This window comes from Oncorhynchus tshawytscha, linkage group LG31 (genome assembly GCF_018296145.1).
Source record: "Oncorhynchus tshawytscha isolate Ot180627B linkage group LG31, Otsh_v2.0, whole genome shotgun sequence".
Lineage (NCBI taxonomy): Eukaryota > Metazoa > Chordata > Actinopteri > Salmoniformes > Salmonidae > Oncorhynchus > Oncorhynchus tshawytscha.
The window spans coordinates 13035803-13060313 of record NC_056459.1 but is presented as its reverse complement, the minus strand read 5'-3'; the positions used below and the strand labels follow the sequence as shown (position 1 = coordinate 13060313).

The following is a 24511-nucleotide window of genomic DNA, read 5'->3' as shown; positions in this document are numbered from 1 at the left end:
ACATTGGAATCAGTGAGGGTTGTTTTTGGCTGCTTTATTGCATTTTATGTATACAAATCTAAATAGAAACCTACATTGAGTAAAAAAGTAACAATTTAAAACTGGTCATATAAAATACATAAGGACTGTATAAAACAAAGTTTATATAGATCACATTTTGTACAAATGGATTTATGAATCATGCACAACTTGATAAGCGAGAAGGCAGGGTAATAACATGACTTGAACAGTTTATAAAAAGATTGCAACCTGTGTTAAAAGGAATAACACTCAAACATTAGGCCCAAGTTATAATAAGTGTCGCTAAAACATGTATTTACATGGTAATTACACAGACAGGTTTAGTGTAAGTGTAGGTAGGTACACAGTGTAGGTAGGTACATAGTGTAGGTAGGTACACAGTACAGTGTAGGTAGGTACACAGTGTAGGTAGGTACACAGTGTAGGTAGGTACACAGTGTAGGTAGGTACACATTAACAATCTGGTAAAAAAAAAAGTTTTATAAAAGTATTGGATTTGCAAAAAAAATGAAATTGGAAACCATACTCTTACAACAATGTGAACAATATACCTGCCAATGTAATTAATTACCATGTAAGATTGGTTGTTTTAGCTACTCTTTATATAGAAGTGGGACCCAAACATTAAACAACTACATTTTTTAACAATGTAGGTGATTAATGGTGAGCAGACAACTGCCATAAAAACCATCTGTAACACACCATTACATACACTTAAAAGAAAAATACAAAAAATAAATGATTCACACAAATAAGCATGATGGGAGAATGCACCTACCAGACACTTCATGAAATATGATTTCCAATAGCTAACACAAATACAGTCAGGTATCTACTTGCAGCCAAGTGTCAGCCTCCTCCTGGTAGAGGCAACCAGGGTTTTGGCTAAAATTACAAGTTCATGATGCCATTGACCTTAACAAGGGCCCCAGGACAGGTCAGATTACATGAAAATAGAGCTCTTTGACCATGCACAACAGTTGTGGGTTTGGCGTTGAAAAACAAGCATTAGCAGAAAAGTACCTCATATCTATGGTAAAATATGGTGGTGCATTTTTTATGTTATGGGGCTATTTTGCTTCCATGGGTCCTGGGGCCTTTAAGGTCAATGGCATCATGAACTTTACCAAGTACCAGGACGTTTTAGCCAAAAACACTTGGGCGCAAGTGGAGGATGACACTTGGTTGCAAATGGATCTTCCAGCAAGACAATAACCCCAAGCACACATCAACACCCACAAAGAAATGGTTCATTGACCACAAAATCTACATTTTGCAAAGGTCATCTCAGTCTCTGGGCTTGAACCCCATTAAAAACCTGTGGTTTGAATTGAAGAAAGCAGTCCATAAGCCCTGACGGAGGATATAATGGTTCTGGAAAGATTCTGTATGGAGGAATGGTCTAAGATCCCTCCCAATGTGTTCTCCAATCTTATAAAACATTTTAGAAAGAGTCTCTGTGTCGTTATCCTTGCAAGTGGAGGGTGCTGGTGTTTTACCCCCATCTTTAAATTTTTAATTTTTTATTACTGGTTAAACTAAAGCTCTTTCTCTGAGCAATTATATTAGCATAAAGTAATCTAATTTCCCTTTTTTTAACCATGAAATATAGCTTAGTATTTGTATTATTTAGTTTATACTGTCTTTTTTTGCTCATCTTTTTTAAGGGTGCCAATAATAATGGACCTGGCTGTGTGTTTTAACAAAAGGTTCATTTCATAATTTAATTAGGACAAGCATACACTGGATTGCACTTCAATTTATATGGCTTTTGTTTGTAGAAACAGGTGCCAGGTCTATAGAACTTGAGAACCACGGGAAATGCCTTACCCTGGCTTGGTAGGAAAACGAAGAACACTAACCAATACTGTCAATGAAAGAAGAAGGAATGGAAATGCTTCCAAAACTAACGGGCATCTCGTCAATTTATTTTGCGCTGCTGTTGCTATTGGGATATCATTACATTCAGGAAAGTTAGGGCAAGTTAGCTAAATCTTTTTTTCTCTCTGCTTATTTTCTTTAAAAAAAAACATACCATAGACAATTCCATCAAGAGACATATAGTAAGTAGGATACAATGTTAAACCCAAGAGGACATTGGGACTATGATACAACATTAGCGTGATGTTTGGTGCATTTTATTCGCATTCATTATTTTTTTACTGTAGCTGTCAGTGTGATATTGCCATTGTGATATGACATAGGCATTTACTGCTATTCAATGTGAACATGAATGGATTCTGTGTGTTCTGATCCCTGAAGAAATGTGTTTTCTAAATGGGTCTATTTCAAGAGAATTTCAGAGTAGCAGATCGCATGACTGGATAACATTTCGTACCGGTATGGTAAAGCCTCTCTGAAATTCCCCCAAAACAACATCAATTCAAAAGAATTCAAGAAGGATCCACTGTTATTTCATAATGGCTAAAAAATTTAACTGAGTCCCGTACTAAAAACACTTTCCATGGAGCATTTATGATGGAGATTCTACATTGATAATGTTTTTTTGCCCTTTGAATTTTTCTTTTCAGCGTATAGCTGCCAAAACGCTTTAATAAATGTTTTACCTTGAGAGTAACTTGTGGTTAGGGGGGGAAACTGCAATCCCATATATTACTACAAACTCTTATGTTTGTGCACTGTGTTTGCTATGTTTTTGTGTTGCACACATTACTCACATTTAAACAGTTGTTAGCATCAATGCAGTGATCAATCCGGATATCAGTATCAGCTAAATTACTTGTGTGCGTTTTAGTTAAAAATGGCTTAGTGACAGTAAATGATCCCGACTTAGAATGATAACGCTGAAAGTTTAGTCATTAAAAGCTGCAAGGCCAGAAAAAAAAACTGTTGGATAACTGACATTCGTGTAAACATTCTAGCAAGCAAAGCTAGGCAATTAGTTATTTAACGAGTGACATCAGTTTGAGTCGGAGGAGCGGTTCTTTCTTCGCAAATAAGGCTGGCTATCACTAATGATAGACTCTACAGATGTAGGATCTTAATTTGACCTATGCTGTCACAGCAAAATAATCCTGCAGCAACAGGATTTGAACGTTTTTAGTCCATAATGTTGCTTGAGCGGTGGTAAGGCTTTTATCTGGCCAAAAGTAGGCTTCATGAAAAGTGAAATACTATATAACCGTGTGTTAGTGTGGGTTTTCAGTAAATTTATGTCAATTACAAAAGTTAATCTGCATTTCCTGTGGTGCAGGAAAATCCTCAGCAACAAAAGAGTGATCAAATTAAGATCCTACCTCTGTATATAAGATCTGTAATGTAAGAGCTATACATAAATGTTCAAATAACTTTCATAGTCCTTAATGAAGTGATGGATCATGCTTAATTAAGCAACAGACATTGGTCTATTTTGGTGAGAAAGATCGTTTTGTGACAATATCCTTGTGATTATGTCCTGTACGATCATTAAAGGCAAGTGATGGGCTTTAACTTTACCCATGTGGTAGCGTTGTCTACCAGCATAGAAAGGGAATGAGAGGAATGATAACATTTCATTATTCCATGTGAACTTCACAAATCCAATAACATGGTAGCACAAAAGGACCTCAATGACTTCTTATTTTTCATTCCTGGTCCTAAAGATTTCGTTCCAAACTAGCACTAACATATCTGATTCAAATAATCAACTTATTGTCAAGACCTTCATGAACTGAATTAGGTGTATTAGTACTGGGCTGGAAAAAAACTGCTGAAAGATCTAAGAACACTCACTGTTTTATAATTGAAAGCTCCTAAATGGCTGCCTTGCAAGTCTCTATACAATCAATGGTTATTGGCCACTTTTCCTCATTCCATCTCTAAGGCCAGATTCCAAACTGACAACCAACTTCCTTCCATCTGCCCTTGACTCCCAACTCGCAGATCTGATCGGGCTGAATATATAAAAGCCATGTGGTGGAAGCTATGCAGAGTTACTATTATGTTTCCCACACCTATGTAGACTTTTTGAGAACTGTGAGGGGGAAGTCAACGTGGGCAAATGGAAGTGAATCAAGTTATGGGGTTGGAATCCAGCGTAGTATACCTAGCAGGTCGAAGGCAGGGTGGCAGTGTTGGCTGCATCCAGTTGGCCAACAGCCAGCATCAGGATGTCCTTCTTTTCCTTATGAAAGCGAAGCTCCCGGCCGGCCAGCCTGGCCTCCTCAAGTTCTCGATCTGTTGCCGCCACCTCCTGGGCGATGGTGCCAGCCACTCCTTGCTCTCGGTTCACCCAATCAGCAGCCATTTGGGTACGCATGTCATCATCCAGCGCCCTATGGGAGTAGTGAGCCAGCACTTCCTGTTAGGGGAAAGCAAAATAAAAAAGTTGTTAGGCCGGAATGGACCTTATTGACGCCATGGCCATGATCGTTAGAAAATTCAGGCTAGCTGGGTAGGAAACAGAAATGCTCCATTAAATCATATTTTTCAACAGTACTGGTATCCTAGCAGTGCAGGTTTGATTGAGTTCCAGATTATGTTTAATGATCCTGAAATGCCTGGATTTGACACGATCTGGAACCACAAATGCGTGAGCTGCGTGGCCAGCAATAACATAATTTCAAATTTCAAATGAATGTGAGACGTCTGGGTGAGCTAATTACTCCAGTGGCTCAGCCCCTCTCCTTAATCATTGAGATGAAAGGCATGAGGCCAGGCCAAATAGAATACTTAAAATCAGTCAAGAGACACACAGGGCGAAAGCACTCCGTAACCCTAGAAAACACAATACAACTGAGTCGTATCTATCCCAATCGTGGAGTTGCTGGTTGCTCTTCCTCCTCTTTGACTTGTGATCTGAATGGCGTAGATTGGCAAAAGCCAGGTTTGAGGCACAATTTGACTATTCAGGTGAATTTATATTCATTTAATGAATTGGAAGTTGCCTGAATTGACCCCCATACTGCAAAAACGATGTCAGAAAGCTCCACTTTTTAGATGAGCAAACGTGAAGGGTGGGGGATGAAAACTTAAAGGTGTGCATAGAGCCTGAATATTTTAATGTTTGAGATCAGATGAAGTCAAAGAAAAATGTTTTAAACTCTAGGAAAACATTTTTTTTACAAACTTGAATCAAACTCTGATCAAGGCTCATAGTCGATGCCTGAAAAGTAATTTATGTATGTAAGATGCATGAGATAATGAGGGCTGAACACAAACATTTAGGTCACCCGACTCTGCCTGGAACGGAGTCACTTCATAGGTATTCATTCAGCCCACACAATGTGGTTTAGATGGAATGGATGGATGGATGGAATGTCATGCTGAAGGAACCTAACTCAAGCCAGAGTGTAACTCAGCCAATTATCTCCAGTGAGTTTCAGCCCCATTCTGTACTTAAGTTGAACTGAGATGTGGTGTTGGCTGTACCATTTGAATTGTAATTAAATACTATCACTGGCAGTCTGTAAGGATGAGGGATATGTTTCATTTTCCAAACTTGCTGGAATTAATGGAAACTTGTCAGGCAAATGTTTTTCTCAAATAACTCTTTAGTTTGATCAGTTATTCTGTTGCTGAGAACAGAGAAGTTTGAGTTATGATGTAGCTATATTTCCCTTCCTTTACACCAGAGGGGTATACTACAAAGCAGGATCAATGAGTTAGCCAGACAGTTTTGATAAACAAACAGAAATAACTATAGATTCTCTGATTCATTAAGAAAGCTAAACTTAAGTATGTGTTTTTGAGTCAATTACACCATACTCATTTCAAGTTCATCTTTCTAAACAATAAAAAACAAATCAGAATTTTTAAGTTATCTGGCAAATTCATTGATCCTGCTTTGTAGTATACATTTAGGAATTTAGCAAACGCTCTTATCAAGAGAGACTTACAGTAGTGAATGCGTACATTTTTCATACTTTTTCAAACTGGTCCCCTGTGGGAATCAAACCCACAACTCTGCTGTTGCAAGTGCCATGCTCTATCATCTGAGCCACATGGGACCCAGGTGTGTGTCCAAATATTTTTCTCTAAAGTGCCAGAAATAGAAACATATTCAAATTTGCTCACATACAGTTGAAGTCGGAAGTTTACATACACCTTAGTCAAATACATTGAAACTCACGTTTTTCACAATTCTTGACTTTTAATCCTAGTAAAAATACCGGTCTTAGGTCACTTTATTTTAAGAATGTGAAATGTCAGAATAATAGTAGAGAGAATGATTTATTTCAGCTTTTATTTCTTTCATCACATTCCCATTTGCGACCAAGCTTTAACTTCCTGACTGATGCCTTGAGATGTTGCTTCAATATATCCACATAATTTCCCTCCCTCATGATGCCATCTATTTTATGAAGTGCACCAATCCCTCCTGCAGCAAAACACCCCCACAACATGATGCTCCCACTCCTGTGCTTCACAGTTGGGATGGTGTTCTTCGGCTTGCAAGCCTCCCCCTTTTTCCTCCAAACATAATGAGGGTCAAACAGTTATATTTTTGTTTCATCAGACCAGAGGACATTTCTCCAAAAAGTACGATCTTTGTCCCCATGTGCAGTTGCAAACCGTAGTCTGGCCTTTTTATGCAGTTTTGGAGCAGTGGCTTCTTCCTTGCTGAGCGGCCTTTCAGGTTATGTCGATATAGGACTTTTTTTTACTGTGGATATAGATACTTTTGTACCCGTTTCCTCCAGCATCTTCACAAGGTCCTTTCCTGTTGTTCTGGGATTGATTTGCACTAAAGTACGTTCATCTCTAGGAAACAGAACGCGTCTCCTTCCTGAGCGGTATGACAGCTGCGTGGTCCCATGCTGTTTATACTTGCGCACTATTGTTTGTACAGATGAACCCTGGTACCTTCAGGCGTTTGGAAATTACTCCCAAGGATCAACCAGACCTGTGGAGGTCTCCAATTTTTTTTCTGAGTTCTTGGCTGATTTCTTTTGATTTTCCCAAGATGTCAAGCAAAGAGGCACTGAGTTTGACGGAAGGCCTTGAAATACATCCACAGGTATACCTCCAATTGACTCAAATGATGTCAATTAGCCTAACAGAAACTTCTAAAGCCATAAAATCATTTTCTGTAATTTTCCAAGCTGTTTAAAGGCACAGTCAACTTCGTGTATGTAAACTTCTGACCCACTGGAATTGTGATACAATGAATTATAAGTGAAATAATCTGTCTGTAAACAATTGTTGGAAAAATTACTTATCCACAAAGTAGATGTCCTAACCGACTTGCCAAAACTATAGTTTGTTAACAAGAAATTTGTGGAGTGGTTGAAAAACAAGTTTTAATGACTCCAACCTTAGTGTATGTAAACTTCTGACTTCAACTGTACATACTTACTTACTTTTTACACATAACAGTCATAAGTCATTGCTTTCTCACAAAATAAACCAAAAACATTTGAACAAAACAGAAAACCAATTGTTTGAAATACATACAAAAAATACTGATACTGTCTTATTTAACACCAGGACAAATACCATATGAAACAGGCCTATGAAATAAAGTGATACCAATAATCAGTACTATTATCCAAATGAGATCTTACTTGACGGGAGCATTGTCTCTCTCTCATGGCCTTCAGGCTACCATTCCAGTGCAGCAGCTGAAAGACTGTCATCAATTCCTGAAAGAAGAAAACAGTTCAGCGTCGACAAGCAGCATTGTTGTGTGTGGCTGCGCCACATGGAAAGCACTGTTTGGCACTAAGCACAATTTCAAGTTTGATTATTATCACAAGGCTATGAGTTTTTAATGCCAAAGTCACAAGATTGAATGATTTAAGGCTGGTAATGGGAGCTAAGAGGTGGCTGGGGCGGCAGGTGGCCTAGTGGTTAGAGCGTTGGGTCAGTAACCGAAAGGTTGCTGGATTGAATCCCCTAGCTGACAAGGTAAAACTCTGGAGTTCTGCCCCTGAACAAGGCAGTTAACCCACTGTTCCCTGGTAGGCTGTCATTGTAAATAAGAATTTGTTCTTAACTGACTTGCCTAGTTAAATAAAGGTTACATTTAAAAAAGAGGGAGACGGTCAATAAGTAGCAATCATTTGTTTGCATGTATAGAGCCCTAAATCATAAACTGTGGTTTGGAAAAGACCAATCCATGCATTAGATTCAGTGGATTTGGATGACAAACAATGAAAAGACTGGAGGCCAGCAATTCTGTCCAGATTTGTTTGCCAGACCAACATGCTCTTAGGAAATTCCTGGAACCACAGAGTCCAATACATGGTTTTGCTCCAATTTTCTTCTGCACGCACGATGGTCCTCACACTCATTCATGTAGTGGGTCTCATTATCTAGTCCTTGACATCTACAGCCATCTCTAGTCCTCGACATTCCTGATAAGTGCACTTTGAATAAGTCAAATCTCTGTTTTAAGTGTGTAAAATCCCAATTGAATTGATGTACATGGATATTATTTCAATTGCTCCCGAAACTGGCATGCTCTGCTTTAGTTCATGCTGTCATGAGTCTCAAACCGTTGCATTTATCAGGTTCAACGGCGTACTTTTCCCCCATTCAACCTGGGAAACCAGAGTGGTAAGTCATAAAGCAGAGGGGAGGAAACCAGCCAACTTTAATAAACACTCAGAAATAACTCCTGGTTTTCTTGATCATAAATTAAGCTATAGTTTAGGGCTGATCAGTAAACGTTTATATTTTTTTGATGAACTGGAGTTAAATGACAATATGGTTATCGGCTTTGTGTAATTACCAGTAGTTTTGGCACCACTAGCCATGTCTATGTTAACATGTATGCATCTCCCTTGTTTATAGTTCTGTAGAAACCATAATATAATTTCACATTCTCCAACCAATCCCATGTGTTCTTTGTATCTGTGTGGGCAAAGAATAGCCAGTATTTGGATTCCTCATCTCCCATCTCCTCCAGTGGCGTGTATTCATGGATGCCAAGGGAAGCCATGTTTCCCCCAAAAATGTAACAAGAAAAATATTTTTTAAAATAACATAAAATAATGTCTTTCGTCTCTCTGTGTGTTTGGAATTTTCCTTCTATTACATCTGCTAACCATGTGTATGTTGCCAATACAATTTGATTTGAGAGGCGGAAAGTATCTCACTGGAGAAAGCATCCGAGCGAGCAAAACAGCGCCCCTCTGTCTCTGTATGAGTAACCCATCTATCTGATGCCGTCTGGTCAAAAAGAGTGTGATATTGTTGCCTCCGGTAACATTGAATGCAAGGGAAGCCAGCAAGCAATTGGTCTCTCTTAATAAAAAAGTATACAATAATAGCCAATCATAGTTGAGCTAAACTGAATGAGCTCAACTGTGAATGGTCCTGGCACACTAAAAAAAAGTCTCAAGGGAAGACAGTTTGCATTTGGCTTCACATCACATCAAAAGCCAAATGTCATTGACAGAAAAAAACTTGAATTGTTGCATCTCGTTGTGTTGTTGTCCTCTGGTGGCTAGCTAGCTAGCAAACATGTTCCTAAATTAGCCATGGATGGAGATAGGGATTTGGAGATGTGGTTTTGCTTAATTCAACGTACTGGCCAAAGATTATAACGGTGATTCTGATCAAACCATAAATTCATACATTGTGTCCCTGGCCTGAGTGGATGGAAGCTCAATATGTAGCTAGATGTAGTAGGCAAAAAAAAAAATAATCCATTATTTTACCAGGTGAGTTGACTGAGAACACATTCTCATTTGCAGCACCAACCTGGGGAATAGTTACAGGGGAGAGAAGGGGGATGAATGAGCTAATTGTAAACTGGGGATTATTAGTTGACTGTGATGCTTTGAGGGCCAGATTGGGAATTTAGCCAGAACACCAGGGTTAACACCCCTACTCTTACAATAAGTGCCATGGGATCTTTAATGACCTCAGAGAGTCAGGACACCCGTTTAAGATCCACATGCTGGCATGTTAACTAGCTAGCTCATCGTTACCCATGAAAGGAAGTTAGACTAGCGAGCAAGCACCTTAGCCAGGTAGACTAGGACAACAAAAACTAAAAGCCTGTACTGTATGACAGATTCATAGACCATTTCATCAAAATGAAAGAAAGGAGGATAGCTTTGGCGTTTCTCTACAAGTAGGGTGAGTCAACATGTTTTTTTTCTACTTACGCACATGCACACACAGAAATCAGTACCATGGACAGGCACATGAAATTTATGTTGATAGGGCTAAATCGATTTCGGTATATTTTAGTTGTCACTGTGTTAGGCTAAGCATAGGTGATTTGATGATGTTGAAATGTTGAAGTTGGAATGGAGCTGGAATAGTGGATGCAGCGACTTATGGTAAGTCTCCGGTGTTCTAAATCAATAGTTGTTTAGTAGTCTGGAAATGTCAGAAACATTAATGTGCTTGACCATGCTGTAGGTCTTGTAACTGTTTGTTACATGCAATATGCTTTGTGGAATCCACCAGACAGATGTTGCTCTCTGGTTTTGTGATGAAACAAATGATTCCACAGTGATTTTATCCACAAACCGCTACTGATCTCCTAATTTCCTACATCCTGACCAATGTACCATAGTGCCACCAACATTCCTAAACTGGCCTCATATACAGTCCAACCTTTTCCTTTTCTTACATTTCATTGCCGTAACAGCCACTGTATCATCACAAGTAACCAAACTTTGCGTTACTCCATCCTATTTACCTGAAACTCCAACATTGACTTTCCTTTGTTGGACTCCAGCATGAAGCGAAATGCCCCGATTCCTGTGCTGGGGTTGTCTGCCTCTTCTCTGTTTCCCTGTAAAATACAAGTAGAGTCCAATCATCCAGTCTTTTTCTCCTTAAGAGCCCAATCAGATTAAGATCTTACCCTCATAAGGACATGACCTTTTAATAGGAGCTGCAGTATGGATTATATTAAAGACCAGTGCGCACTGCTTCTGTTAGTGTACATTGAAAAATACATTAAATGCCACTCACATTAAAGGAGGCCAGCGCCTCACATACACTCTTCTCAATGAAGTCATCTGTGATGCGGCGGGAAGGATGCTCGTTGAAAACCGAGTTCATCAGCGCGATCTTGGCAGCACTACGTCTTGCTTCAGCCTTGGTTGGACAAAACTGCCGAAAGTAAAGCATAAAACATATTTAGTACTTTTCTGAATGTTTCCAAGTCCCCCCCAAATATATGTTGCCTTTGGCATAAATTGTAACGTTATGACACTGCAATATCATAATATGGGTGAGTCAAGTTATTGTATGGGACTTCTGGAAGTCATATATATTTAATTTTAATAATGACCTTTTTCTTGAAAGATTAAGCACTTGAAATGTATGTTAATCTTGTTTCATGTATGTTTCAGAATGATGTCTAGGTAATATCGATGCTTCCACTTCATTGCTATTATTTGAAAGAAAGAAAGAAAGTTAGGAAGGATAGAGGCAAGGGAGGCCCTGTGCAAATGGGATGAGGGGGAGAATGTGGGGAGGGGTGTCACGGCTCCTTCTAAACTCAATATTTGGCTCTAATTACAACCAGATGAGCCACCATATGAGTTTCCAACCACAGTATGCATTGTAGCCAGCCAATTGGAGGAGAGGAAGAAATGGCAAAACATTTCATCCTCCCATGGAACATTCTGGTATGCTCAATGCTTAAGTTCTAGTATGATTTAGAATTGAAAATAACATTTGAAAAAAAGAATGTACATTAAAGCAGTCATTGCTATTTCAATAATACTGGTGGATTATTTAACAGATAGGAACACGGCTCATACTGTATGTAATTATGTATACATTCATGGATGAGATCAACAGGTAAATCCAGGTAAAATCTAGGATCCCTTATTGATGTCACTTGTTAAATCCACTTCAAATCAGTTTAGATGAAGGGGAGGAGACAGGATAAAGAATCATTTGTAAGCCTTGAGAAATTTGAGACATGGATTGTGTATCTGTACCATTCAGCAGGCGGCAGGGTAACTTAGTGGTTAGAGCGTTGGACTAGTAACCGGAAGGTTGCAAGTTCAAACCCCCTGAGCTGACAAGGTACAAATCTGTCGTTCTGCCCCTGAACAGGCAGTTAACCCACTGTTCCTACGCTGTCATTGAAAATAAAAATTTGTTCTTAACTGACTTGCCTAGTTAAATAAAGGTAAAATAAAAAAACAAATATTTAAGTGCCTTTGAACCAGTATGGTAGTAGGTGCCAGCACACCGGTTTGAGTGTGTCAAGAACTGCAACAGTGCTATTTTTTTTTAACACTCAACAGTTTCATGTGTGTATCAAGAATGGTCCATCACCCAAAGGACATCCAGCCAACTTGACACAACTGTGGAAAGCATTGGAGTCAACATGGACCAGCATCCCTGTGGAATGCTTGACACCTTGTAAAGTCCATGCCCCGATGATTTGAGGTTGTTCTGAGGGCAAAAAGGGGTGCAACTCAATATAAGGACTCCTAATGTGTGTTCCTAATGTTTTGTACACTCAGTGTATATAACAACATTTACACACACTTCAACAGTTCTGGTCAAGTTATAAACTATGTAAAACGTGCTACTATGCCACTTCACTTCATTAGATACTTAAGACAGCTTTATCAAGACATTTGTTTCAATGCTCTGGAACTTTGGCGACTACTAAGTATTTTTTTTAAACCTCCCTCTTTGGGCTGGATATAGTCTCACTTTGCCATACCTTCCAAAATCACGTCATTGTCATGCCTCCCTTGGATGTCTGGAGAATTTTGTATTGCAAAAACAGTTTGAATGGTCTGCAGGCTCCCTGCGGCAAGATTTTGATTGGATGTTACATTTCAAGAATCCTCCCCTCACATGCCCGTTGGTGCTAGTGTTATGTTTGTCACGGTTTTCAGACCGGAAAGGGAACATTTTGCGGAGAGTTATTGCAAACTAGCATATGGAACATGACAGAAAATGGAAGACAAACTAGGGGAAAAACTGAATTCTGTTTTGCCAGAAGTGTGCTCTATACACAAAATCGATTTCCCGGCCATCCTCACCCACTGTTGCACCTACGACACTAATCTAGTGAGCACTACTGGAGCTCCACCCAAGCAAGGCATTTCATTTGTTTGACGTGTTGCGAGCAAACACTCATTGGTACACTGGGTTCTAATCCCCGATTTAGCTATTTTTCTGCCATGAAAGCAACAGTTTTTCTGGGAGCTGTGCTGCACTCCTTTCCCCCACGTGGGCCAGCCCACTAACAATTCAAGTTCAACCAATGAGCTCCAGCCACTCGTCAATTGAGTGACAGCTAGCAAGTGGTACATCCATGCACACACAGCAGAGCGAGAGCAATGACGTTTTGCACATATGTGACATAGCACACAATTTTAGGGGACCACTTTTGACTCATGAGCGCTCCCTTTAACTACTGGCTAAAAAGTATACAATAGTACTGGAGAATCTAACACATTCTTGAAGTATTCAGATAAATAACAGAACAGTGTGAGGAGAAAGTTCCAGAAACATCCGGGTCATGTTCATTAGGCAACAAACAGAAGAAAATGGACTGTAACTGGGAGGGACTACCTGTACCTCTCCGATAAGAAACTCACATTTCTGTGATTCACAGGAATCACATACACATACTAGAAACATATGAACTCACTGTATGGTAAGTGTTTTTTGACTCCAACAGAATATGGGTGCACAGTCAGCAGTTGGTAACCAAAGACACTGCATAAACATTGTTTTCAATTGCACAACGTTTTGCTACGGGGTGCCCCCATAAACATGACCCAGGCCTAACTAGTCGCTTGCTCTCCCTTGACATTTCTCAAGACAGTTCAGAAGAGGCTCCCAGTGATTGACATTTGATCTGAAAATCCAGGGCCAATGTACTCAGGAAGATCAAGACAGATTGTCAGAATTGATTTAGGTAGAAACATTTGTGCATGAGTAGAGTTGTACCAATGTACTCAGGAAGATCAAGACAGATTGGCAGAATTGATTTAGGTAGAAGCATTTGTGCATGAGTAGAGTTGTACAGATGGATAAATCCCTAAGGTTATGGCCACATAGGGAATTTCATTCATACAGTTACACCAACACAATTTTAAACCATTATACTGTAGTAGTAATAATAAGTACACTTTTCAAGCACTTTCACTAACTCAGAGATACTATACAGGGGGCCTTCCACCCGAGGAGCGTTTTAGTGCCCACAACTTTATTGAGACAGCCTACAGTCACAGGTTAGCTCACCTGGAAACTCCCAAAGCAGCTTCCCCCTGGGAGACTGACGTAGCAAACATAGGGTGGGTTGTTTGATGGGACCATCTCGTACACCACCAGCGCCCCATTCCTGAGGTCTGCCCCTCTTGACTGCTTCATCTGCCAGAACTCTTGCAAGGCTTCCACCACGTTCACTGGATGAGACATAAAATGACACAGTTTAACATTAGACTGCATGGAGTCATAAAGGTGGACTCAGCGATATGACGTAGATGCAGAAAGTAAACGGCATAGTGGATCAATTTCCGCAACAACTAAGAGCATTGAAGCGCAAGGCTCAACTTGCTGTTTTGGTCCCATGGCTACCATGCTGTGACAGCGTGAAGCGAACATGTGCACTTGCACAGATACTGTGAGTCTTGCGTCTCGCTCATCTCAATAGCTCAAGTTAGAATTGCTGAGTCTACCTTTAAATATGGTCCGGTGGACTCATTTGGTATTCAGGTTTGAAAGAATAAAAGTGACACAGTGGAATATTGTGTATGGGTAAGGATTAAAAATTGGAACACTGCTTTCGCACATATTTGGAGATATAATATAAACCGGATGTTTTTGGATTAGTAAACAACAAGGAACAACCCACTGAACTGACTGAAGCTGTCCGAATTTCATTATATTTAATTAACCAGGCAAGTCAGTTAAGAACAAATTCTTATTTACAATGATGGCCTAACCAAAAGTCCACATAGACTCAAAATGATTAAGGAGTAGGCCTACCCACATTTCATTTATTGGGTTTTTGGATGATAGTATAACATATAGGCTATGCCTACTCTAAAACATTGGCGGTGACTTGAAGTGCCAAATTTCGAATGGAGTGCCCAAGTGCTACGTAAAATGAGCACGCAACAGTATCCTGTAGTGAACTGCATCCTGTAGTCATTAGCCTAGATAGGACAAAATATTGGCTATCATAAACTCGGTATGTTCATGTGGCCTACTGTTATCAACTGGATGTGCAGTTTTGGTGACACTATGTATGTTGCACATGCACTACAACACTATTCAATCCCTTTTGTCAGTTTAATCACAGTTACGGTGAGTTACATTTGAACCACGGCCAGGGAAAGTCGGAGGACCAAAATTCTGCGACTAATTTGTACCAGGTTACCTCTGCCATAGCCCTGCGTATGCTTAGCAAAGCTCCGAACAACAGCCTCCACCGCCTCCTTCAAGACCGCCGGGTTCCCTGGATTACATAGACCGAATCCAGCCACCCCTGTTCCGAGACCCGCACTCCCAATAGTGCCGTGAAGACTGTGGAGTTGAAGCGGCGGGGGTGGCCCGGAGGAAGCACATAGGGAGGCCGGGGGAGGCAGCAGAGGTGCGGTTGGAACTGTAACCCCGGGCCGGAGAGAGGAGCGTAGGGTCCCAGTCGATCCAGCTCCAAATCTTATCCCTGGTTGAAGTCGCTGAGGGCGGATAGATTCCATTGTTGAAGCGTAAACGTCAACAGTAGGGGGAATACCAATAGAGGAAATTCGTGATGAAAATACTGGTTTCCTCGCTGATAATGTAATGGAAAATGACAAAAAACGAAACTAAAAAGATAGTGATAAATAAAAAGTGTTTTCCTCACGGAGAAAAATGTACTCTGCCAATCCCGTTAGTCTTTGTGAGGATTAGGCTGCTTGGCTGTCAATCTTGGGGTAGGGGCGGAGAAATCAGAGACGTGGAAAAGGGGAGCTGTGAATAGGCCATTTTCTTGAACCAGCAATGCAGGAGGGGGAAAATATTAGGAATCAATGTAGCCTCCAAAACTGTAAAGGAATTCTGTTGAAAAATACACGCTCTACAATATATTATTAGGGTAGTGTAACTTACATTGTAATACTTTGGAATAATAGTAGCTAATGAAATAATTATTCAAACGTTTTAGGGGTAAAGATATTTGTTAAATGACAGTGACAACACAGTGATAGATACCTTTAAATTAGACTACTTTTTAACCATTTATGCAACGCACACTATCCATCCACCCATACCCCCAACCACACACTCATCCATCCATCCATCCATCCATCCATCCATCCATCCATCCATCCATCCATCTCCATCCATTCACCTCTCCATCCATTCACCTCATCATCCATCCATCTTTCTAACTTGTCATCTAACTTCACTATCGCTGGTCTAGATCAGCTGGACATCTAACTAAAACACAGACCCTAAACCAACACATCTAACTTCAAAGTGTGGATTTTGATCTACACCAACTAACCACTCCCTAAATAAAGATCCAGACCAGCTAGAGCTAGACTGACCAATTACTAACTAGACTACAGATGTAGTATCTTAGTTTGATCACTCTTTTGTTGCTGAAAATGTTCATACAAAGCAGGAAATGCAAACTTGTAGTGTATTTGAGTTTTAGAAAGGCTTTTAAAGTCTCTTTTTTTCCACTTAAAACTGGATTTGCTCTAAAAAAAAATGGATAAACTCCTTAAAATCACTCTGCAATTTCGTGGTTGCTAAAACTCTAATAGTTTGCCTAATTTCAGTTTATTTTACAGAATTAGCCAGAATAGTGTAGATAATCATTGTACCATCCAAACCGCGGTGTAATATATTTTCCATAACCAAAACTATTGTTGTTTCAGCTGTTTCAAGCTGGTGTACAAAACCGAAAGTAAAAGAAGCAAAAACAATGTTTAATAACAGGAAGGGGAAAAAGCACACATAGAACATATCTACAATTTCTTAGACTTGCTTTCAAGTAGAACAATAGCTCTATAACTCACATTTCTATGTGAATTTGATCAGGTCACCCAAAAAGTGACATACTGTCACTTACATTTTTTTTTCCATGAATTATAATCCACATAATAATTCACATTTCCTGTTCCTGCAGAATTATTTTCCTACTGTAGCAAACTGACTTAAATTAAGATCCTACATCTGTATAGACCTAGACCAAATAGATTGTAGATCTAAACCAGTTATACCAACTAGACATCTAACTAGACTATAGATCTAAGATGACTAACAACTAAAGCAAGCACACATTTTCTTCAGGGACCTTCACATTTTCCAGTCTGTAGGCTACCAAACTGTAATTTAAAACCGAAAGGGAACAACCATTTTTCTTCCAAGTAGTTGAAATATTAGCACTTGTAGAACATACTTATTTAATATGGCCCAGTTTATAGCTCAATCGGTTAATCTGGCCCTGTTAGAATCCAGAATTTTAATTCTGGGTTTTAATGATTTAATTCTCTGTCACGAGATACTACCCACCTATCCACCTGACCTTACAATGACTCTCACCTGCCAACAGCAGCACCTGCCCCATACGCTGTCCCACAACTAATGAAGGACAGAAGTGATTAGAAGTGAGTTAAAAGTGAACAAGGAATTCCTTGAGTCTCTGACTCAGTTTTTCAGGTTCTGTCAGCAACGTGGTCTCAGGGCAATTCGTATTATTCTGCACGTAAATCTGTGGGACTCAACATAGTATGATATACATTGCTTGAGGTTACATTGTGAATGGAATAGCAATTGTACAATATACAAATTGGATGATGTACCATATCATAGATATTGGAGGACGTATGTATTATACATCTTAAGTTTAGAATAAGGGTTAGTGGAAGGGTTAGGTAAAATGCTACCGTTGTCCCCGACATGACTCGAACGCGCAACTTTTGACGGTTAGACGGTTGCGCATTACGGCCACCCATCTTCTCCCACTTTCGTTTCTGTCTAAATTAACTAGACCATTAGTTGGCATCATGGTAGCCTAGTGGTTATAGCGTTGGGCCAGTAACCGAAAGGTTGCTGGATTTAATCCCCAAGCTGACAAGGTGAAAATCTGTCATTCTGCACCTGAGCGAGGCAGTTAACCCACTGTTCCCCAGGCATCGAAGATGTGGATGTTGATTAAGACACATTTCAGTTGAAGGCATTCAGTTGTACAACTGGGGTGGCAGGTAGCCTAGTGGTTAGAGTGTTGGGCCAGTAACCAAAAGGTTGCTGGATCAAATCCCTGAGCTGGCAAGGTAAAAATCTGTTGTTCTGCCCCTGTTCTCTGGTAGCCTGTCATTGTAAATAAGAATTTGTTCTTAACTAACTTTCCTAGTTAAATAAAATAAAAAAAACTGACTAGGTATCCCCCTTTCCCTTATATATTGGAGGTGCCCAGAAATACCTATAGTATGGCTCTGAGGCCAGGCAGCTGTCAGGCAGCCCTGCATTGCACCAGCAGAGGGCACTGTTCCCCCCCAAATGTTCCTCCTATGCAGCTGCTAGCAGATTCCAACCAAAGCCCGACCCCCTGCCACATGCTCTCAGTCAGGGACTTTCCAAGGTCATTTGAATCTGTGCTTGTGGCTGTTATGTCACACCAAACTGGTATCACTTTACTTAAGCTTGCAATGTATACTCAGTAAGGTCACATGACACAGTTGACTCCCATCACACATTCACTATAGTGTGCTTTGAGATATGTGACACAAAGCTTTATGAATGGCATTATAGCCTCCTAAGTAGAATGTTAAAGTAGAACTGTTATATCGCATTACATTATTGTGTAGCCTGTGTTGACATAAGAGCACATGACAACAAATGTACCTGTCATCTCTAATGCCCATTATAAATGCATTTATAACTGCGTTTATAATGTCTTATGACATTGTTCTAAATTTGTATGACTTCCTATGACGATGTTATAATGTCTTACATAGCAGTTATAAAGGCTTGTATGCTTGAATGCATACATAAGGGCGGCTACAGTAAAGTGCTACCATATAGCCTATTCGAAAAATGTATTTCCCAGGATACTCATCATTGCTCCCTATATTGATTGACCCTACTCTCCTCACCTGATGTATTACCTAGTGTGATAAGGCACTGGGGTTGCATTGACCTGGTGAATGTGTTGTGTATCAGCTCAAACTCAAGATTCAATGTTTGTAGCTAATTTTGGTTTATTTTATTAATATATTCATTAATCCATCAGGGTTAATATTCCTAGATTCATAGCCCACTCGAACATACAATAGCATGCAATACAATACAATATACGATTCAATACAATACACAAACATAAGAGGAGACATTTAAATAAATATATTGGCCATATAACACACCCCCTTGGGCCTTATTGCTTAACCATAGTATACAGTATACTGAAAATTAATAAATGCGAACGAAAAATACATTGAAAGTGAAATATCTTTAAAGGGGAAATCTGTGACTGGTGCATCTATTTTTTGGATGTTATGATATATAGTCATTGATTATTGAGAAATATATACAGTGCCTTGCAAAAGTATTCAGACCCCTTGGATTTGTGTGTTACAAAGTGGGATTAAAATGGATTTAATTGTATTTTTTTTGTCAACAATCTACAGAAAATACTCCGTAATGTTAAAGTGGAAGAACATTTTATATTGTTTTTAAGATGAATAAAAATTGTAATAACTAAAATATAGTCATTGCATAAGTATTCAGCCCCTTTGTTTAGGCAAGCCTAAATTTGTTCAGGAGTCAAATTTGGCTTAACAAATCACATGAAGAATTACATGGACTAACTCTGTAATAGGGGTTGGCATGATTTTTTAATGTCTACCCCTTACTCTGTTCCCCATACATTCAACATCTGCAAGGTCCCTCAGTCAAGCACTGAATTTTAAGCACAGATTCTACTACAAAGACCACAGAACTTTTCGAAAGCCTCATAAAAAAAGGGTAGGGATTGTTAGATGGGTAACACATCAGACGTTGAATCAGACATTAAATGATGTAGTTCATAATTATAATGTGCATTATATATTAAACCACCCAGACACCTCAAAGATGAAGTCATCTTTCTGAACTGAGCTACAGGACAGGAATGAAACTGCTCATGGCTGTTATGATGAGGCCATCGGTGATTTTAAAACAGCTACAGAGTTCAATGGCTGTGATGGGAGATAACTGAGGATGAATCAACAACATTGTAGTGACTCCACAATAATGACCTAAATTACAGAGAGAAAATAAGGACACAAATGTCTTGTATGCAACAAGGCACAAAAGTAATAGTGCAAATGAATACACTTTTTGGCCTAAATGCAAAGCCCTATGTTGGGGCAAATCCAACACAACACATAACTGAGTAACTGCTTCCTTATTTTCAAGTATGGTGGTGGCTGCATCATAGTATGGGTATGCTTGATACTGGGGAGTTTTTCAGGATAAAAAGAAACGGGTTAATCACAGGCTGAGTCCTAGAGCAAAACCTGCTTCAGTCTACTTTACACCAGAGACTGGGAGAGTAATTCACCTTCCAGCAGGAGAATAACCTACAACACAAGGCCAAATCTACACTGGAGTTGCTTACCAAGAAGACAGTGAATTTTCCTGAGTGGCCAAGTTACAGTTGACTTAAATCTACTTGAAATACAATGGCAAGACTTGAAAATGGCTGTCTAGCCATGATCTCCAACATCTTGACAGAGCTAGAAGAATTTTGAAAAGAATAGCAGGCAAATATTACACAATCCACGTGTGCAAAGCTCTTAAAGACTTACCCAAGACTCACAGATGTAATTGCTGCCAAAGGTGATGGACTTAATACTTATGCAACAACTATATTTTATATATTTAGTATTTATGAATAAAACATAATGTATTATTTTTCTTCCACTTTGAAATTTGAGTATTTTGTGTAGATTGTTGACAAAAGAATGACAATTAAATCCATGTTAATCCTACTTTGTAACACTAAAATGTGAAGAAATCGAAGGGGTCTGAATACTTTTGTAAGGCGCTACAACCTAATAGATTAGGAAGAAGGCTGACCTTTGACCAAACACTTTGGCATAGCAAGAATCCTGCTCAGATCAAATGAGGTAATGATGTTACATGATGTGACTCTCTTCTGGTTAGGATACACTTGGCCAGTACAAAGAGAGACAATATGGGACTGGTACATACATTTTTGAATGTTATGATATGCAGTGCATTCAGTAACTATTCACATCCTTTGACTTTTTCCACATTTTGTTGTGTTACAACATGAAGGAAAAAGGAAAAAGGAAACCGCACACTGCTCTTGATAGTATCACTGATCTTTAATAAGCTTACGTATTGGCCTCACAGCCTTCATCAGAAAAACTCTGACGAAGGCCGTGAGGCCGATACGTAAGCTTATTAAAGATCTGTGGCGGGCCTGTGGCGGGCCGGGCGCAGTGCGCGCTAAACAAGGTTGCACGGTGTTTCCTCCAACACATTGGTGCAGCTGGCTTCCGGGTTGGATGCGCGCTGTGTTAAGAAGCAGTGCGGCTTGGTTGGGTTGTGTATCGGAGGACGCATGACTTTCAACCTTCGTCTCTCCCGAGCCCGTACGGGAGTTGTAGCGATGAGACAAGATAGTAGCTACTAAACAATTGGATACCAATTATTTTAAAAAAGAGGTAAAAATTCAACAAAAAAAACAAACATGTTTAACATTCAATTCAATCAGCGTTAGATCCGCGCACTTGATACATAAAGCCACATTCTCGGCTGTCCAGTGCAATATGATTTGAAACCTGACCTAAAAATATGATTTTGATAGTCAGTTCTTACCACCATAGTGCCGTCTATGAATCTGAGAGTGGTTACATTTCTCCTGCCCCAGTTTTTTTCAAATCCCAGACTGTAACTTTAAGCCACCACAGCAACCAAAATCTGTTGCCATAGTATCACAACAGATCCCAAGATTTCAAGCTTTTACTACACTGTCAACCATCACTGTTTTCACTGAATACACACACACACACACACACATACATATATATGTATATATATATATATATGTATATATATATATATAAATAACACATCCTAGATCTGAATGAATGAAATATTCTTATTAAATACTTTTTTCTTTACATAGTTGAATGTGCTGACAACAAAATAACACAGAAATTATCAATGGAAATCAAATTTATCAACTCATGGAGGTCTGGATTTGGAGTCACACTCAAAATTAAAGTGGAAAACCACACTACAGGCTGATCCAACTTTGATGTAATGTCCTTAAAACAAGTCAAAATTAGGCTCAGTAGTGTGTGTGGCCTCCACGTGCCTGTATGACCTCCCTACAACGCCTGGGCATGCTCCTGATGAGGTGGCGGATGGTCTCCTGAGGGATCTCCTCCCAGACCTGGACTAAAGCATCCGCCATCTCCTGGATAGTCTGTGGTGCAACGTGGCGGCGTTGGTGGATGCGAGACATGATGTCCCAGATGTGCTCAATTGGATTCAGGTCTGGGGAACGGGTGGGCCTGTCCATAGCATCAATGCCTTCCTCTTGCAGGAACTGCTGACACACTCCAGCCACATATGGTCTCACAAGGGGTCTGAGGATCTCATCTCGGTACCTAATGGCAGTCAGGCTACCTCTGGCGAGCACATGGAGGGCTGTGCGCCCCCCCAATGAAATGCCACCCCACACCATGACTGACCCACCGCCAAACCGGTCATGCTGGAGGATGTTGCAGGCAGCAGAACGTTCTCCACGGCGTCTCCAGACTGTCAAGTCTGTCACATGTGCTCAGTGTGAACCTGCTTTCATCTGTGAAGAGCACAGGGTGCCAGTGGCGAATTTGCCAAACTTGGTGTTCTCTGGCAAATGCCAAACGTCCTGCACGGTGTTGGGCTGTAAGTACAACCCCCACCTGTGGACGTCGGGCCTTCATACCACCCTCATGGAGTCTGTTTCTGACCGTTTGAGCAGACACATGCACATTTGTGGCCTGCTGGAGGTCATTTTGCAGGGCTCTGGCAGTGCTCCTCCTTGCACAAAGGCGGAGGTAGCGGTCCTGCTGCTGGGTTGTTGCCCTCCTGCGGCCTCCTCCACATCTCCTGATGTACTGGCCTGTCTCCTGGTAGCACCTCCATGCTCTGGACACTACGCTGACAGACACAGCAAACCTTCTTGCCACATCTCGCATTGATGTGCCATCCTGGACGAGCTGTACTACCTGAGCCACTTGTGTGGGTTGTAGACTCCGTCTCATGCTACCACTAGTGAAAGCACCGCCAGCATTCAAAAGTGACCAAAACATCAGCCAGGAAGCATAGGAACTGAGAAGTGGTCTGTGGTCCCCACCCGCAGAAGCACTCCTTTATTGGGGGTGTCTTGCTAAATGCCTATAATTTCCACCTGTTGTCTATTCCATTTGCACAACAGCATGTGAAATGTATTGTCAATCAGTGTTGCTTCCTAAGTGGACAGTTTGATTTCACAGAAGTGTGATTGACTTGGAGTTACATTGTGTTGTTTAAGTGTTCCCTTTATTTTTTTGAGCAGTGTATATATATATATATATATATATATATATATATATATAACTGGCTTACCTGGTTAAACAAAGGTGAAATCCTTTGTTTAACCCTACCCCCCCCCAAAAAAAAGAAACTTAGGCATATATATATATATATTCTGTATTCTGAGGATATTGAATGTCCTATGCAGTACCATGCCACAATAGTGAACACTATAAATCCAAGATGGAGTAGAAGTCTGGCGTCTTTGTCTTCGTCTTGTCGTGTCCCGTGTATATATTTTTTTTCTTCGCATATATTTAATATAGATTTTAAAAAATATATTTTTTAAACCTCAACTCCAACATGCTCTCCTGCAACCTGCCTCACCCAATGTGGTATGGATCTGCTATTTTCTTTACTTTAGAACTGGAACCCCCAACAGAAGCAGCCAGCTCCCTAACTACTAGCTAGTCGTCAGCTAGAGGTCATCAGCTAACCTTAAGCCCAGACAACTCCTGCCAGTCTGTACAGCGTGATTCAACCCAGAGCATACTGGACTCTTTTCCCCCACATCTCCGGATTCCTACCGCAAGCACTGAACCTTTTCACCTGGATCATCGCAGCTAGCTAGCTGCTATCCGAGTGGCTAACGTCTCTGTCCCGAAGCAAGAACCAATTAGCCTGTAGCTAGTCTATGCTAGGCCCATCTCCCGGCTAGCTGAAGAGGTCCATCAGCCACTCCTTGGGCTACAAAACCTTTTTTGCCAATTGGCCTGGACCCCTTTTACTGCAGACACGGAACCCCGCCGATCGTTCACGACAAGTCTACCGACGTAATCCGCCCGAGGGTGTTTTCAACAGGCTCCTCCGTTGCGACTTCCCCTGAATGCCCATCTGCTAGCCTGCTTAGCTGAGGCCCGCTAGCTGTCTAGAGCACATCGGACTGTTAGCTGAAGAGGTCCATCGGCCAATTTTCTTTGGCTACAATACCTATTTTGCCAAATGGCCTGGACCCTTTTACTACACGGACCCCTGCTGATCCATCATGACTGGACTGCCGACGTAACTGCCCGAAGGGCTATAACTGACT

General features: G+C 40.4%; 1 protein-coding gene across 1 annotated transcript; it reads right to left on the bottom strand.

Annotated features, from left to right (window-relative positions):
- Nucleotides 1–19: 19 nt before the first annotated feature.
- Nucleotides 20–15815, bottom strand: LOC112229682 (LIX1-like protein). The gene is made up of 6 exons (XM_024395638.2): nt 15296–15815; nt 14155–14318; nt 10900–11040; nt 10622–10717; nt 7527–7604; nt 20–4321 (listed from the first exon to the last, which is right to left on the bottom strand). Exons 1-6 carry the CDS (start codon nt 15615–15617, stop codon nt 4067–4069), a joined length of 1056 nt encoding a protein of 351 aa, XP_024251406.1. The 5' UTR covers nt 15618–15815; the 3' UTR covers nt 20–4066.
- Between the last annotated feature and the right edge of the window lie 8696 nt (nt 15816–24511).

Bases quoted from the DNA above. Each gene is read 5' to 3' on its own strand.
- LOC112229682 (XM_024395638.2), bottom strand. From the start codon at position 15,617: ATGGAATCTATCCGCCCTCAGCGACTTCAACCAGGGATAAGATTTGGA. The intron at 14,319-15,295 runs GTAACCTGGTAC...TGTCTCATCCAG, and splicing joins TACGCAGGGCTATGGCAGAG to TGAACGTGGTGGAAGCCTTG. The intron at 10,718-10,899 runs GTGAGTGGCATT...TGTATTTTACAG, and splicing joins AGGCGCTGGCCTCCTTTAAT to GGAAACAGAGAAGAGGCAGA.